This window comes from Oryctolagus cuniculus, chromosome 21 (genome assembly GCF_051225735.1).
Source record: "Oryctolagus cuniculus isolate XC-2025 breed Fujian yellow rabbit chromosome 21, ASM5122573v1, whole genome shotgun sequence".
Classification (NCBI taxonomy): Eukaryota; Metazoa; Chordata; class Mammalia; order Lagomorpha; family Leporidae; genus Oryctolagus; species Oryctolagus cuniculus.
The window spans coordinates 49,504,288-49,520,046 of NC_142887.1; the positions used below are offsets into that span (position 1 = coordinate 49,504,288).

General features: G+C 43.5%; 1 protein-coding gene across 2 annotated transcripts in view; it reads right to left on the reverse strand.

The window, feature by feature from the left end:
• The window catches only part of LOC149119996 (uncharacterized), a 38,863-nt gene extending 23,679 nt beyond the window's left edge, over positions 1–15,184 (reverse strand). The window contains exons 1-2 of one of the 2 annotated variants that reach the window (XM_089323203.1): positions 14,792–15,184; positions 14,027–14,103 (exon numbers count right to left, since the gene is read on the reverse strand). In XM_089323203.1, the coding sequence (XP_089179329.1) occupies positions 14,027–14,041 (15 nt within the window). In that variant the 5' untranslated portion in view covers positions 14,042–14,103; positions 14,792–15,184. The remainder of the gene's footprint in view (positions 1–14,026; positions 14,104–14,791) is intronic. The other variant, XM_089323204.1, reaches the window with a different exon arrangement.
• Between the last annotated feature and the right edge of the window lie 575 nt (positions 15,185–15,759).

A 15,759-nucleotide genomic window follows, 5' to 3' on the forward strand; every position in this document is an offset into this window, starting at 1 on the left:
CCCAGCTGCTCACTTCTGACTCAGCTCTCTGCTCTGGCCTGGGAAAGAAGTAGAAAGATGGCCCAAGTCCTTAGGCCCCTGCACACATGTGGGAGACCTGGAAGAATTTCCTGGCTCCTGGCTTCAGATCAGCACAGCTCTGGCCACTGTGGCCATTTGGGGAGTGAACTAGCAGATGGCAGAGGTCGACTCTCTTTCTGTTAGACTGAACTTGGATGGGACTCAATTATCCCAATGAGAGACTTCAATGATGCAAAAGCAAAGAGGTTTATTGTTCTAGCTTGATCTAGGGTCCACTCCTCCAATCATCACAGTGGTCATCTGATGAGGACCCATCCCATATACTTTGTGGGGTTTATATAGAGTTTTCAGAAACATTCTACATATTATAGCACCATTCAGCAAATCATCTCATTCTGCAGGAATTTAAAGAACATCTCTTAAAATTGATTAGTAAATCCAGTGGTGGGAATAGACCTAGTAAAGGTGGTTAGATGGCTTTGGGGTTGATGCTTTTTAAAATGATTGGCTAAAGTGTAGGGTTCAAACCGCTAGGGTGTATGTTCCAAACTACAGGGTTTTGGGATGTTATCAATCGCTGTAATGGCCTAAAAAGACACCTGGAAAAGATTCAGATTCCTTTTGAAGCATTCATCAGTAGCCTCAACCAGTTTTTATTGTCCATTTAATGGCTCCAATAATTTATGGGTACATAGGGCTGATGTTGGCAAGATCCTAAAAACACCCTTTGAACCCTGCTTCAGCAAATGAAAATACAGAAAATATATATTGGAAATAAGCTTTATTAATTTACATACATGAAGAGAAGTTTTTAAAAGGCATACTATTTGGACAAACAGATTATATTATTTTGCTGTAAAATTCTAAATCTAATGAAAGAGTCCAGAATTGTCTAGATTAGAGATTATCTTTTTGTTTTCCTTAAGGCTTATAAAACAAATATAAATGTCCTAAAGTGCTAGATTAACCTGAAAAAATTATGTTCAAAACACAATTTTTATTCATTAGAGTTTAACACTGACAGAAGGGAAAGTCATTCAGTAAAGAGGTAGAAATGCTTTCAGACTTAATATTAAGAATGTTGGTTTCCCAAATGCTTTTTCTTATCCATTCAGCTTAAGGCGAATTGGTATTTGCTGCATCAGCAGTCTGACTGCATGTCTTAGGGAATGAAAAATAGAGGTCTGTAGAGATGCCTGAAGAGTTGGTGCTTTTAAGTTAAGATTCTTCTCAGCTGCTGAGGAGTACATTCCATCGAGTGCATAACTATGAATGATTCAGAAGATTTATAAGACTTAAGATACTCAGTTGTTAACTTTATGAATTCTGTGGGAAATTATGGACTTACTGTGTCACCTGAGTTTGCTGTGTTAAAAAAATGAATACAAAGATTCTTTTTAAATAAAACTTAAAAAAAGTATAGGCTTGTATTGAACAAGATGTATCTAAACTTCATAAAATGCTGCTATTTTAATATAAAACATACATAAGCATATGTTTTAAACATAAATAATTGATTATAAAAGCTTATGTTTCTACTCAAATACACTTGTGAAAAGAAATGACAATTTATCCCCAAAATAATCTAGAATTTCCTAACAGTATCTAACTTAAATAATGAAGGAAAACATCCTAAAACATCTTTTGTTTGTGTGAACTTAATTACAGTACCTTAAATTAGCATTCTCCATCCCAAAGGTTATTAAAAGTTTTGAAAGGGAGATAAACTCCATCAGGTTGGTAGATTTTCTGTTCTAAATTCTTCATGTACTTGGGGCTGGTGATGTGGTGTAGAGGTTAATCCTCTGCCTGTGGTGCCAGCATCCAGTATGAGTACCGGTTCTAGTCCCAGCTGCCCCTCTTCCAGTCCAGTTCTCTGCTATGGCCTGGGAAAGCAGTGGAAGATGGCCCAAGTGCTTGGGCCCCTGCACCTGCATGGGAGACCAGGAAGAAGCAGCTGGCTCCTGGCTTTAGACCCATGTAGCTCTGGCCATTGCAGCCATCTGGGGAGTGAACCAATGGAAGGAAGACCTTTCTCTCTGTCTCTCACTCTCCCTCTGTCTGTAATTCTACCTCTCAAATAAATAAATAAAATCTTAAAAAATATATTCTTTAAATATTCATATTAATTACAACCTCTTATTTTAGAAAAATTAGGGTTAATGGTTTATGACTTCTGCTAGTCTGTGATTGTTACAAAGTAAAACTTCTAGTCAAGGTATGAATTTGTAAATTCCTTATTGGCAATCAAATTATTATAACAAAAATTGTCATACTGAGTTAATAGTCTTTAAATAAATACAAATTAGGAGAATATTTAGCAACTTAAAAACACCTGGCGGCTGGTGCCACGGCTCACTAGGATAATCCTCCACCTTGTGGCGCTGGCACACTGGGTTCTAGTCCCGGTTGGGGCATCGGATTCTGTCCCAGTTGCCCCTCTTCCAGGCCAGCTCTCTGTTGTGGCCAGGGAGTGCAGTGGAGGATGGCCCAAGTCCTTGGGCCCTGCACCTCATGGGAGACCAGGAGAAGCACCTGGCTCCTGCCATCAGATCACCACGGTGCGCCAGCCGCTGCATGCCAGCTGCGGCGGCCATTGGATGGTGAACCAATGGCAAAAGGAAGACCTTTCTCTCTGTCTCTGTCTCTCACTCACTGCCCACTCTGCCTGTCCAAAAAAAAAAAAAAAAAAAAACAACAACAACAACAAAATACACCTGGCTATCAAAATTATTCAGATGCAGACAAGATAAGACTCCTTGTGGGGTAACCACATGCTGAATATCTGGTTTTTTATTTACATGTCACTGTCACAGGCTGAACAGCAACAGAACACAGTATGAGAATGATGACCACTCCTCTAATTCTAGAGACATATGTGCCCTGTCAGGACTTCATTGGCCTAACTCATCAAAAGACTCAGGAATAAATGTTTCTGTTTTCAAGAGAATTGTGGGGCTGGTGCCATGGCACAGTAGGTTAATCTTCCACCTGTGGCACTGGCATCCCATATAGGCACTGGTTCTAGTCCCAGCTACTCCTCTTTCACTACAGCTCTTTGCTATGGCCTGGGAAAGCAGTAAAATGTGGCCCAAGTGCTTGGGCCCCTGCACCCATGGGCAACTAGGAAGAAGCACCTGGCTCCTGGCATTGGATCAAGCAGCTCCAGCTGTTGTGGCCATTTGGGGAGTGAACCAGTGGATGGAAGACCTTTCTCGCTGTCTCTACCTCTCACTGTCTGTAACTCTGCCTCTCAAAGAAATAAACAAAATCCTTCAAAAAGTCTGTTAAAGTGAATTACAACCACCATTGTATGTTTTCTTTCACAACTTCAAGTGGACATAGCTCATAAAATAAAATAAATCATAGGCTGATGCCATGGCTCACTTGGCTAATCCTTCACTTGTGGCACCAGCACCCCAGGTTCTAGTCCCAGTTGGGGTGCTGGGTACTAGTCCCATTTGCTCCTCTTCCTGGGCCCAGGAGGGCAGTGGAGGGTGGCCCAAGTGCTTGGTTCTCTGCACCTGCACAGGATAACTGGAGGAAGTACTTGACTCTGGGCTTTGGATCGGCAGAGCACTGGCCATAGTGGCCATTAGGGGAGTGAACCAACGGAAGGAAGACCTTTCTCTGTCTCTATCTCACTGTCTATAACTCTGTCAAATATAAATAAACAAACAAACAAATAAATAAATAAATCATAGTTTCATAAACGCTAAAGCTTAGACAATTGGTACCAATGAATAGCTTCTTTCATAGTCTCTCTTTATAAATAATTAATAAACCAATTATTTTCTTCCTACTCTGCAAAGCCAGTCAATGTAATTGATTTTGAACTTAGAGTTTCCAAATCACCCAGAAATGCACAATGTTAATGCTTTTGCAGCATTATAAGAGCATAAAATAATAGCAATTTTTAATTCTTACACTTTTTAACATTAGAGAGTTCTAAGACATTAAATGGCATTTTTTTCTAACCCATGTAAGACTAACAATATGCAGAAAAACATGAGGATTTTTGTTATGCAGATAAATAATTGTGCTTTGCCTAGAATCATGCTTCAACTGTGGTTATTCTTCCCCTCCACTGAAGCCAGGAAGAAGAGAGTCCTGTGAAACTAATGAAATGCCCCTGGTGTTCTTAAATGATTACTTTTTGGCAGGAACTTCCAAGGAACAACACCACAGTCATAGTGAACTTCTTCTATGGTTGGAATCTTCTCTTTGCTTCCAGGAGACCAAGAGAAGCCACCTGGAGATCTCAGAGAAGGCCACGTGGGAATGGAGAGTCATTCATCTCCTCTGGAAGCAGTTGTGTCTGTGAAATTTTTTGCTCATAGTAAATGTGACAGGTCTCTATCCATTGATAAAGAAGAGACTCATCATAAAAATTAGTAATACATAAAAAAAATCATTGAAATCTCATTTTTTTCTGCCACAGGCAAGTGGAACAACATCTCTCACAGTAAAACAGACTGTAAAGAGTCTATCCAATATCTCTGGCTCTCCTCACATTCTAAGGACAGACCTCGGAGAACTTCCAGCTGCCTCTTCCAGAAAGGTAAATCAATAAATAAACTGTTAATAAAAAGAAAAAGGAAGTAACTTTTTTTCTGTATTTCTGGATAGGATTCCTGTCTTTGAATCAATATCTCATGATTTTTATTCATTTTTCCTTCTTTGGAATTGGAGTAGGAGTAGGCAAAAACATGCATGAAAGAAGGGGGAAAAAAAAGCTTAAAGTACTAGATTGTAAAGTAGGAACAAATGGACAGGAAGGCTGGAGGTGAAGGGGTAAAGACTAGGTTAGGGAAAAAAAGCCAGCTTATTAAATCCTTAAAAAGAGAAAGGAAGAAAGGAGGGGGCAATAGAGAAGTATGGTTATGTTCTTCTGGAATTACCATCTTATGCAATCTGTTCTCTTTGTATTAATAAAAATAAAAATGTTTAACAACTGAAAGTTCATTCCTTTATTGCATCATTACTGCCTCATTCCAACACTCTATAAAAGCAGAAACCAAAGGCAGGCATGGGTTGCAGGGTGGAAGTGACAGTGCTAGCTCTATTTCTCTAATGTCAATCTCTGCACCCCAACTTCTGATCCAGCAAAGTTCTATACAGTACCCAGAATCAGCTTCATAAAATAAACCACTTAGGGCAAAAGCTCAGAAAAAATCAATGTCCCCATTATTCTTTGCCTATGAAGCACTCATAAAAATTAGCATGCTGCTAAAGAAAATGAGATTGTGGCCCAGCTATGTATAAAGAATGTAGGGATGCAAAGTCAGGAGGCAGTTTGGTGTTTTATGAGCACCCAAAGTGAACTGCAGATGATGGAAGGGGATGCATTACAGAATGGGAGCTGAGTAGGCAGCCCAGCCAGTAGTGACCACCAAGCCTTTAACCTGAGATTTGTGAGTATTTGTGAAGTGTACAAATGAGTTCTACCTATAACAACAGTAATTACTTTTGCCTTAGGACACAAGGCAAAGCACACTTTTTCCAATTTTTATCTGTTTTTCATTTTATTTGAAAGGTAGAGGGAGATGGAGAGGGAGAGAGATTTCTTCCATTTTCTGGTACACACCCAAATGCTCACAACAGCAGGCAATGTTTAGCCTGAAGCCAGGATCCCAGAACTCCATGCAGGCCTGGGTGAGTTCAGTTGATTCTGAGGACACACAGTCTTCAGTGACACCTGTCTTTATAAAGACACGTCTCAATACAAAATAAAACTCCCTACTCAGGCCTCTTGAGATCCAAGAGAAAACTCAAATATTTTCCAGATGAGTGCAAAACAGAAATCTGGAGCCAACAAGTTCCCTGCCTACCTGAGAATCAGCCTGCTCACCAGGGAGATCTAGGGAAGAGGACCACTTGGGACCTGTGCCCAGAGTCTTATCTCTTGAGTGAGCATAAAGGCAGCCCAGTCATTGGGCACTGGCAGTTTTAGACCACCTTAATCCTGAAGTGGGTACACAAACTAGTCAACTCCAATTTGGGCTGAGTTATCAGACTGGCAGTCTGGCCAAAGATTGTCACCCATTAAGGAATCTGGACACAGGAATGGCCAAAAAAGAACCATCAGGAGATGCGCACAATAGCAGTCAGAGTACTAAGTGGGTAATAAATGCACAGATCTCAGACCAAGGCAACAGGCAATGCCAACCTTCTCTTTTGTTGCAAAGTTTTCTTATTTTATCTTAAAGGCCTTGAGAAACAGATCTGTAGACATCTCATGTGTAAGACAAACATGCATCATTCATAATTGGCCTACAAATATTAGCATTCTTGGCCTGAAAATAAGCCTCAGGAACTAGCTCAGGGAGGGGCAAGGAAAGGGAATCACTTCTGTCTCATTTCTAGGGAAGTACACTTCCTCCATGAACTGCTTCTTACAAAATATTTCTCCAATTTTCCAGGAGAAATACATCAACTCTGAAAAGGCTACTTTTTTTTTTTTTTTTCCATAGAGCCCAACACCTGTCTTGGGAATCACCTGTGATGCCAGGTAGATGGATAAGAAAGCCAATTGGAATCATCTACTAGAAGAGAAGATACTTTACCCAAATCACTATATTTTACTCTACAGAAAAATGCAAACTGAATCTCAAAGAACTCCAGTCGATCAATCCCCTGGTTTAAGCAAAGGGCATATTTGCATTACTCCAGATATGCAGGCCTCTCTTTCTGCTGTACCTTCATGTGGACTATCTGCATAGGGATACAGAGTGAGGGGGAGGCTGCAGCAGTAAAAAAGGTCAATGTTTCAATTATGAAACTGATTTTTAATTATCTCAAATTCAGTCATAAAAATTCTGCTCTAAGCAAGACACACATAAAGCCAAGCTCATCCCTTTCTCAACAAAAATTTAATGCTAACTGCATATTTAGGAGTCTACTATTGCATTTAATTCCAGTACTTCTCTACATCTTATTTTTTAAGATTTTATTTATTTGAGAGGTCGAATTATAGACAGTGAGAGGAAGAGACAGAGATAAAAGTCTTCCATCTGCTGGTTCATTCCCCAAATGACTATAACTGATGGAGCTGCACTGATCTAAAACCAGGAGCCAGGAGCTTCTTCTCTGTTCCTCCTTGGGTACAGGGGCCTAAGCACTTGAGCCATCTTCTACTACTTTCCCATGTCATAGCAGAGAGCTGGATCAGAAGAGGAGAATCTGGGACTAGAATGGTACCCATTCATGTCCCAGCTGCTCTACTTCTGATCCAGCTCTCTCATGTGCCTAGGAAAGCTACAAAGTTTGGTGCCTATGCTCCTACTCCCACATGGGAAATGTGGAAGATGATACTGGCTCCTGACTTTAATCCAGTTTCAACCCCAGGTGCTGTGGCCATTAGGGGTGTGAAACAGTGGATAAATGATTTACATCTCTCTTTCTCTCTTTGTAACTCTGCCTTTCAAATAAATGAATATTTTTAATTTTTTAAAAAATTTAACAAATGGCCCTAAATATTCTGACTCATCTTGACATGTAACAAGAGCCAAGAAAGTTGCTGCTGACTTTATGTAGTGCCTCCTCAATCCATTCTATAAGAAAAAAAAAAACATGTATTTCTTTTGCTGTCCAAGCACTCAAATCCAAAAGAAATAATACTACCCAGTACAGCTCTCTTTAAGGCTGCTCTTGCACTGAAGAAAAGTAAAGGAGCAAGGGACCCAAACCCTGTGTGGCCGGCTGGCAGTCCCCTCCTCACTCTGCATCTGAGTTTCTGGCTAGAGATGGAGACAAAGGCAACTCCAGATGCTGCAGTGGTCCACAAACAGCCTCAATCACAGACATGCCTTGTGTGTGTGCAACAGAAGGAGAGCACAGAGCACTATGTAAGGGAGGAATACAATGAACAAAAAGGAAAGGATGTGAGTGGACATAGCAAAGAATTTCCCCACTCTGCTGATCATGATCTCGAGGATGTCCAGACCAGAATTCCATTTCACTTTGGAAAACCCACTCCTTGAAGTTTTCTCCTCCTAGGTGTATTCTTCTGTGAGGACTCTGTCCTCCTGTGAGAGAGGGCACCACCACAAATTGAAAACCAGTCAAAAAGCAGAGTGATGGCTTTAATTCTCAGAGGTGAATGGACAACCACATCTATGAATTCTGCATTAAAAAATAAGCTTCCTTCTGCTCTGGAAACTAATGTAGGTTTGGGCTAAAATGAGAAACACAGAGACCAGCTGGGTCTGTTAGGTGAGAAGAAAGGAAGCTTGATTTCCAGTTGTTACTTTGTAGCATGTTAGTTTTGAGAGGATTTCATGTTCCACTTCTGCTTGAAGAAATGGAAAGGTAGAATCAGTGCCAGCCTAACACACAGCAGCTTTAGCCACTGATGACATCACAGCTTGCTCCCCAAAAGTGACAGTCAAAATAAACTCAACAAATGAGAACCAAAATAAAACAGAAGAGTCTACCATAATACCAACATTTGTTCAGCAGATATTACCCAGATCTTGACACACAAGTCACCAGGATAAAGGGTGGGTCTGGCTTTGTGGCACAGTGGATTAAGCCACCACCAAATAAAATGCTGGGATCCAATATGTGTGTCCATCCTTTAAAAAAGATTTATTTATTTGAAAGTCAGAGTTTTGGGGGCCAGTGCTGTGGCACAGCTGGTTGAGACACTGGCCTGCATCCCTTATGGTCCCTGGTTCAGGTCTTGGCTGCTCCACTTCCAATCCAGCTGCCTGCTAATGTGCTTGGGAAAGTGGCACAGTATGGCCCAAGTCCTTGGTCCCCTATATCCATGTGGGAAATCCAGAAGAAGCTACTGGCTCCTGGTTTCAGATCAGCTCAGATCTGGTCACTGTGGCCATTTGGGGAGTGAACCAGCAGACTAAAGACCTCTCTATCTGTCTCTATCTCTATCAGTAACTCTGTCAAATAAATAAAATAAATCTTAAAAAAATGTCAGAGTTATGGAGAGGAGGGAGAGTCAGATGGGATGGCATTGTGGACTAGCAGGTAAAGCTGCTGCCTGCAGTGCTGGCATCTGGTATAGGCACCAGTTCATGTCCTGGCTGCTCCACTTCTGATCCAGTTCTCTGCTAGTGGCCCTGGAAAAGTAGAAGATGGCCCAATACCTGGGTCCTTGACACCCAAGTGGGAGACCTGGATGAAGCTCTTGGTGCCTGGCTTGGGCCTGGCCCAGTCTTGGCCATTGCAGCCATCTAGGAAGTAGACCAGCAGATGGAAAATCTCTTTCTCATTCTCTCCCTTTCTCTATCTCTGCCTTGTAAATAAATAAATAAATGCTAAAAAAGAGAGAGATCTTCCATCTGAGATGGCTGCCATGGCCAGGGCTGAAGCACACAGAAACCAGGAGCCAGGCACTTCATCTGGGTCTCCCACATGGGTTACAATGGCCCCAACACTTGAGTCATCTGCTGCTGCTTTTCTCAGACCATCAGCATGGAGCTAGGTTAGAAGTGGAGCAACTGGGACATGAACAGCTGTTCATCTGGGAAGCTGGCATTGCAGATGGTAGCTTTCCCCACTGTGCCACAATGCCAGTCCCATGAGTGCCAGTTTGAGTCACAGTTGTTCCACTTCTGATCCAGCTCCCTGTAATGCAACTAGGGAAGCAGAAACAGATGGCACAAGTACTTGGGTCCTTGCACCAATGTGGGACACTGGGTTGGACTTCCAGGCTGGGCCAGCATTATTCATTGCAGTCTCTTGAGTGAACCAGCAGATGCAAGATCCCCATCCTTCTGTCTCTGCCTCTTTCTCTGTAACTCTGCTTTAAAATAAAATTTTTAAATCTTAATAAAATAGAGAGGGTGAGAGAGTAGCCACAGTAAAGCAACAGAGCAAAGCTACAGTTGTGCTGTCCCTCAGCAGCCTTCTGCCTTAAGTGGGAAGTCTCTGGCTTACAGACACTGACATAAAAGACACATTCACAACACATTCCAAAACAAGAGATGAGAGGTTTACAAGGCATATTGACTTTATGATGACTTTCATTCATTAGGTACACTGGGTTTAGATATATGCCTTTTGTGCAGCCAAGTTAACCCAGGGTCTAATTCAAAGAGACATAATGAGGAAGATGTGCTGCCAGGGGAGAGAGCTGCAATATCCCACTGCTCTTGTAACATCATAAAGAGAAGGAAAAGAAACGGCGCCATGGCTCACTAGGCTAATCCTCCGCCTTGCGGCACCAGCACACTGGGTTCTAGTCCCGGTCAGGGTGTCGGATTCTGTCCCGGTTGCCCCTCTTCCAGGCCAGCTCTCTGCTGTGGCCCAGGAGTGCAGTGAAGGATGGCCCAAGTGCTTGGGCCCTGCACCCCATGGGAGACCAGGAGAAGCACCTGCCTCCTGCCTTTGGATCAGCTCGGTGTGCCGGCCATGGTGGCCACTGGAGGGTGAAGCAACGGCAAAGGAAGACCTTTCTCTCTGTCTCTTTCTCACTGTCCACTCTGCCTGTTTAAAAAAAAAAAAAGAGAGAGAGAGAGAGAGAGAGAGAAGGAAAAGGGCTACTTATGTCCATGCTTATAAGGAGGACAGAAGCACAAACATTTCAGAAAGGGGGAGCAAATTACAAATATAGTAATTTTAGGAAAATAAAAGGAAGTAAATTTCAGAATATAATGTGGGGTAGAAACACACCATCAGTTCATCAATTCTCACAGGGATCCAGGAAAACTGCCCTGCCTACCCACAGACCAAATGTTTCAAAACACATTTTTTGATTAAATTCAGGAGATTACGGGACTCAGCACTCTGGGTGTTCAAATGCCAAATTAAGTTTTAGTTTTCACTACGGGCAGATGTAGCCAATCACTCAGATCATGAGAAAAACTTTTCCATAAGAAGGAACATGAAATATTCAGTCACACAGAATAACTGTGCTTAGTGCTCAAAGTGAACCCCAAGATAAGCACCCAGAAAACCTGTTAGGTCTTGGGGCCAGCACAGTGGTGTAGCATGTAAATATTTATTTATTTATTTAAAAGGCAGAGTTACAGAGAGGCAGAGGCACAGAGAGAGGTCTTTCATGCACTGATTCACTCTGAAAATGGCTGCAATGGCCAGAGCTGGATCTAGCTGAAGCCAGGAGCCAGAAGCTTCTGTCAGATCTCCCATGCGGTGCAGAACCCAAGAACTTGGGCCATCTTTCACTGCTTTCCCAGGCCACGGCAGGAAGCTGGATCTCAAACAAGCACCCATATGAGATGGCAGCACTGTAGGTGGCAGCCTCACCTGCCATGTCACAGTGCCAGTCCTCAAAATAATCATATTTTAAAAAGCATTTTAAATGAGGGATGGGAGAGTTTGTTTATCCAAAGCAAGGATAGCATAAGATAACTACTACACAGAAGAAGCTCCTGGCTCCTGGCTTTGGATCGGCACAGCTCTGACCACTGTAGCCAATTGGGGAGTGAACCAGCAGATGGAAGACTTCTCTCTCTCTGCCTCTCCTTCTCTCTGTGTATAACTCTGACTTTCAAGTAAAATAAATAAATATTTAAAAAAAAATAACTACTAGTACTCATTAACTTCAAAAATATAGAAATTTAATGAAACTCAAAATATAACCAAAATCATCATCTACTACACATTATAATCTTTGAGAGTTATATTAGAAAAAAATTAACCCCTCCCCCATTGAAGAAATGCACATGGGACTGATATAGTAAGTTAAGCAGACCCTGGCAGTGCCAGCACCCCACATGGGCACTGGTTCAAGATCTGGCTGCTCCATTTCCAATATAGCTCCCTACTAATTCACCTGGGAAAGCAGAGGATGATGGCCCAAGTGTTTGGGCCCCTGAAATCAAGTGTGAGAACCAGAAGAAGCTCCTAGCTCCTGGGTTCACCTGGCCCAGCCCAAGTCATTGTGGCCTTTTGAGGAGTGAACCAATGGATGGAAGACCTCTCTTTCAATCTCTCTGTAAATCTGCCTTTCAAGTAAATAAAATGCATTAAAAAAAACCCTATATAATGTAGTATTTTGGTGATTCCCTCATACAAGGAAAGCTCAGATAAACTGTAGAGAAATCCTCCTGGCTTCATGCAATTCAGAAGGAGGATTGCTTCTGTCACCCTGTGGTAGACATCAATGAGAGTTATTAATGGGAAGATGAATGGACACATCAGACTGCTTCCTCACATGGCACCTTTTCTTAAAGACATCACTGCTGCATTACCAGATTATGTCTCTTGTATGAAACATGTCTTTCCTAAAAATTTTAAAGAACTTGCCAGAAACTTATTGCAGAGCAGGGAATGATGTGCCAAGGACAGTGAGTTAGCCTGAGTAGTCCAGGAATCCTGTTCTTGGCTGTTTTCAAGTTCGTATTAATGTACACACAACATAGTTGCTGAGAAAGTGTCTTACAGTTGTTTCCTGGGTGTGAAGCAGCTCTTCTCAGCAGAAACACATCACTGCTTGCCCACTCACAAGCACTGTGATAGGGAGTACATGGGAGAAAAGGTCAAAACACGCTGGGTTTGAGAGGAAGAATGTTGTCACCCTAGCAACCTCTATCCAGGATTCCCTTTCTATTCTTACCTCCTAGGTAACCTTACTATGCTAAATGAGTTTCACAGATTAGTAATCTGGTGACAACAGGACTCTAACAGAGTCTATGAATCATTCAGTTAATCAAGTGAAAACTTCATTACACTGAAAGTTAGTCTATAGCAATAGTTTTCAGGGCCACATTTCTCTTTTTTTAAAAGATGTTTATTTGAGAGGTAGAATTACAGATAGTGAGATGGATAGACAGACAGAAAGGTCTTCCTTCTGCTGGTTCACTCCCCAGTTGGTCAAAATGGCCAGAAGAGCTGCACTGATCTAAAGCCAGGAGCCAGGAGCTTCTTCTGGGTCTCCCACATGGGTGCAGAGGCCCAAGCACTTGGGCCATCTTCTACTGCCTTCCCAGGCCATAGCAGAGAGCTGGATCAGAGGAGCAGCTGGGACTCGAACTGGTTCCTATATGGGATGCTGGCACCACAGGCAGAGGATTAACCTACTGAGCCACAGTGCCAGCCCAAAGCCACATCTTTTACCATACTGTGTGGGCATCTCTGTGGGGGAGAGGGGCACATTTTCTCTTTGCTTCCTTACCCTCTTCACATTAACACCTTGTACAAAGGCTTCCACAGACCAGTCATTTTGAAAATCTATCACTAATATCCTCCCGTGTTGAAAATGTCATGGGGTTAAACTCAGAACCCAGAATAAGAAAAGTAACTTGAAGCTGGTGTTGTGGCTGAGCGGGTAAAACCATATGGGTGCTGGTTCAAGACCTGGCTGCTCCACTTCTGATCCAGCTCTCTGCTATGGCCTGGGAAAGCAGTGGAAGATGGCCCAAGTGCTTGGTCCCCTGTACCTGTGTGGGAGACCTGGAAGAAGGTTCTGGCCTCTGGCTTCAGATCCATGCAGTTCTCGCCATTGTGACCATCTGGGGAGTGAACCAGCAGATGGGAGCTCTCTCTCTCTCTCTCTCTCTCTCTGTGTGTGTGTGTCTTTGCCTCTCTGTAACTCTGCCTTTAAAATAAATAAATAATTTTTTTTTTAAAGTAACTGGCCGGCACCGTGGCTCACTTGGTTAATCCTCTGCCTGCAGTGCCGGCATCCCATATGCACACCGGATTCTGTCCCATTTGCTCCTCTTCCAGTCCAGTTCTCTACTGTGGCCCAAGTGCTTGGGCCCCTGCACCTATGTGGGAGACCAGGAGGAAGCACCTGGCTCCTGGCTTCAGATCAGCACAGCGTGCCAGCCATAGTGGCCATTTGGGGGGTGACCACCAGAAGGAAGACCTTCCTCTCTAACTCTGCGTGTCAAATTAAAAAAAAAAAAAGTAACTGGCCCCCTTAATTAAAACCATATGGACTGTAAGATAATCAGCTTGGTGGAGCATTGAGTGACTGTAAAGAACTAGACAAGAAAAACTGATACTTTTCTGTATTTATGTTTTCATAGCTCTCCACTATGAAAATGCAGATTGAAGTAGCTCATTATTAACTCACACGGTAGACTTGCATTAATTTCAGTTCACTTCTCACTTTGCAAAGGGATTAGCAGCAGGTAATAAAAGTTCACATCCCTAATAACATGAGAAGAAAGAAGGGTTGAAGACAGAAATCGAAACGCAGGAAAATAAATCAGTTACATTTCCATGGCCTCAAGCTCCAGATTGAAAAAGAGTCTGTTAATTAAACACGGAGGAGCGATCAATCCACAAAGCTACTGCACAAGCTTCACGTGCTGCTGGGAAAGTCAGCCAAACACACAGCGCCCCAGCTGAAAATGTGTCCGCGGGGTCCAGCATGGGGGCCAGGAGCCAGAGCCTACTCTGATCTTCCATCTCCACCTCTCCACTGCCTCAGGCTCTGGCTGAGCGCCGCCGAGCCCCGCCCAGCTGGAACTACCAGGGGATATAGCCCGAGGCCAGCCACAAGGCATTCTCTGATCCACCCAAAGTGAGAACTGGGCTTATTTAAATCTAGGGAATGGGACTCCTTCCTTCAGTGTGCTCTCAACTGCCCTGCTGGTGCTGTTCCTCATCCAGTGTACTTTAAGGAGAATTTGAGAGAGGCAGCCCGTGGGACCGGCCGTGCATCGGGAGACTGGGAAGCGGCGGTGGGAGACACAACACCTGGGCCCCAGACTTGACTCTGCCAGAGAAGCTCCCAGCATCACTGAGAAGCAAGTGATCGAGGTCTGGGAGCCGCCACCCGCCATCGCACCCTCCCCTCTCCCACACACATCTGTGCCCCTCCTGTTCTCCATACTTGCTGTGGAAAATCTCGGGAGCACGTCCCCTTCCTTCAGGACACACGGGGAGCAAAGCGGAGAGTGTGGGACAGGAGAAGTCGCTGGAACTTGGGGCCCACGGTGGCAGATGCAGAGGCACAGAAGCAGCGGGCGGCAGGTCTGGGGTGTGTGCTCCCGAACCGCCTGCAATTGCACTTGCAGAGCAAGTCTCCCCAGTGAATGTGGGAGAAGGAGCAGCGCGGCCTCTCAGGGACCTCTCTGATCAGTAAAAGAACTTCTGTTCCCAGCCCCGAGCCACAGGGAAAGGCACGCATGCGCACGTTCTCCCACATGCACACGCACAGGCGTTCAGAGCAGGAAACGTTAGAGCACCGGGTGACTCTGGGAAATGGAGTCCAGGCCAGGGCATTCCTAGATAAACTTACTGGCCCTCTCCCAGGGCTCAGTGCGGGGTGGGTGGAGACAGGCTGGGAACCAGAGAGCGTTTGCTTTTGTTTACATCCCTCCTTCCCTTCCTTCCCACCCCAGATCTCAAGGGTCAGATGCTGTTCTTCCTTTCTTGAACAAAATCTTAAGAAGTGACAGCCACTGCTGCTGAGTCCCAAATCCCGGTTTCCTCACACACGCTGTTTCCCTCAGGAAAATCCCCTGCTGCTTTATTCCTGGACAGCTTCTCTCAAGTAACGAATGACAAGGATTTCAATGTAACTCTCAGCACAGGTGTACACGGCACAGTTTAACATCTAGATTTGAGAATACAATTTTTACTTGTGTCTTTTATTTGTGGTTCTTTTCAAAGCATTTTACACCACCCTCTAATTCACCAAGTACAAAAAAAAAAAAAAAAGGAAGAAAAAAAGAGAACTGGATACAGGACTAACATTGCCAAGTATCTTCTAGAGTCCAGATTAACAGAGTAAATGCCTTACTTTGTATCAATTATACCTTGGGTTAATTCTGGAGACCATATTCTCAATTTACAAAG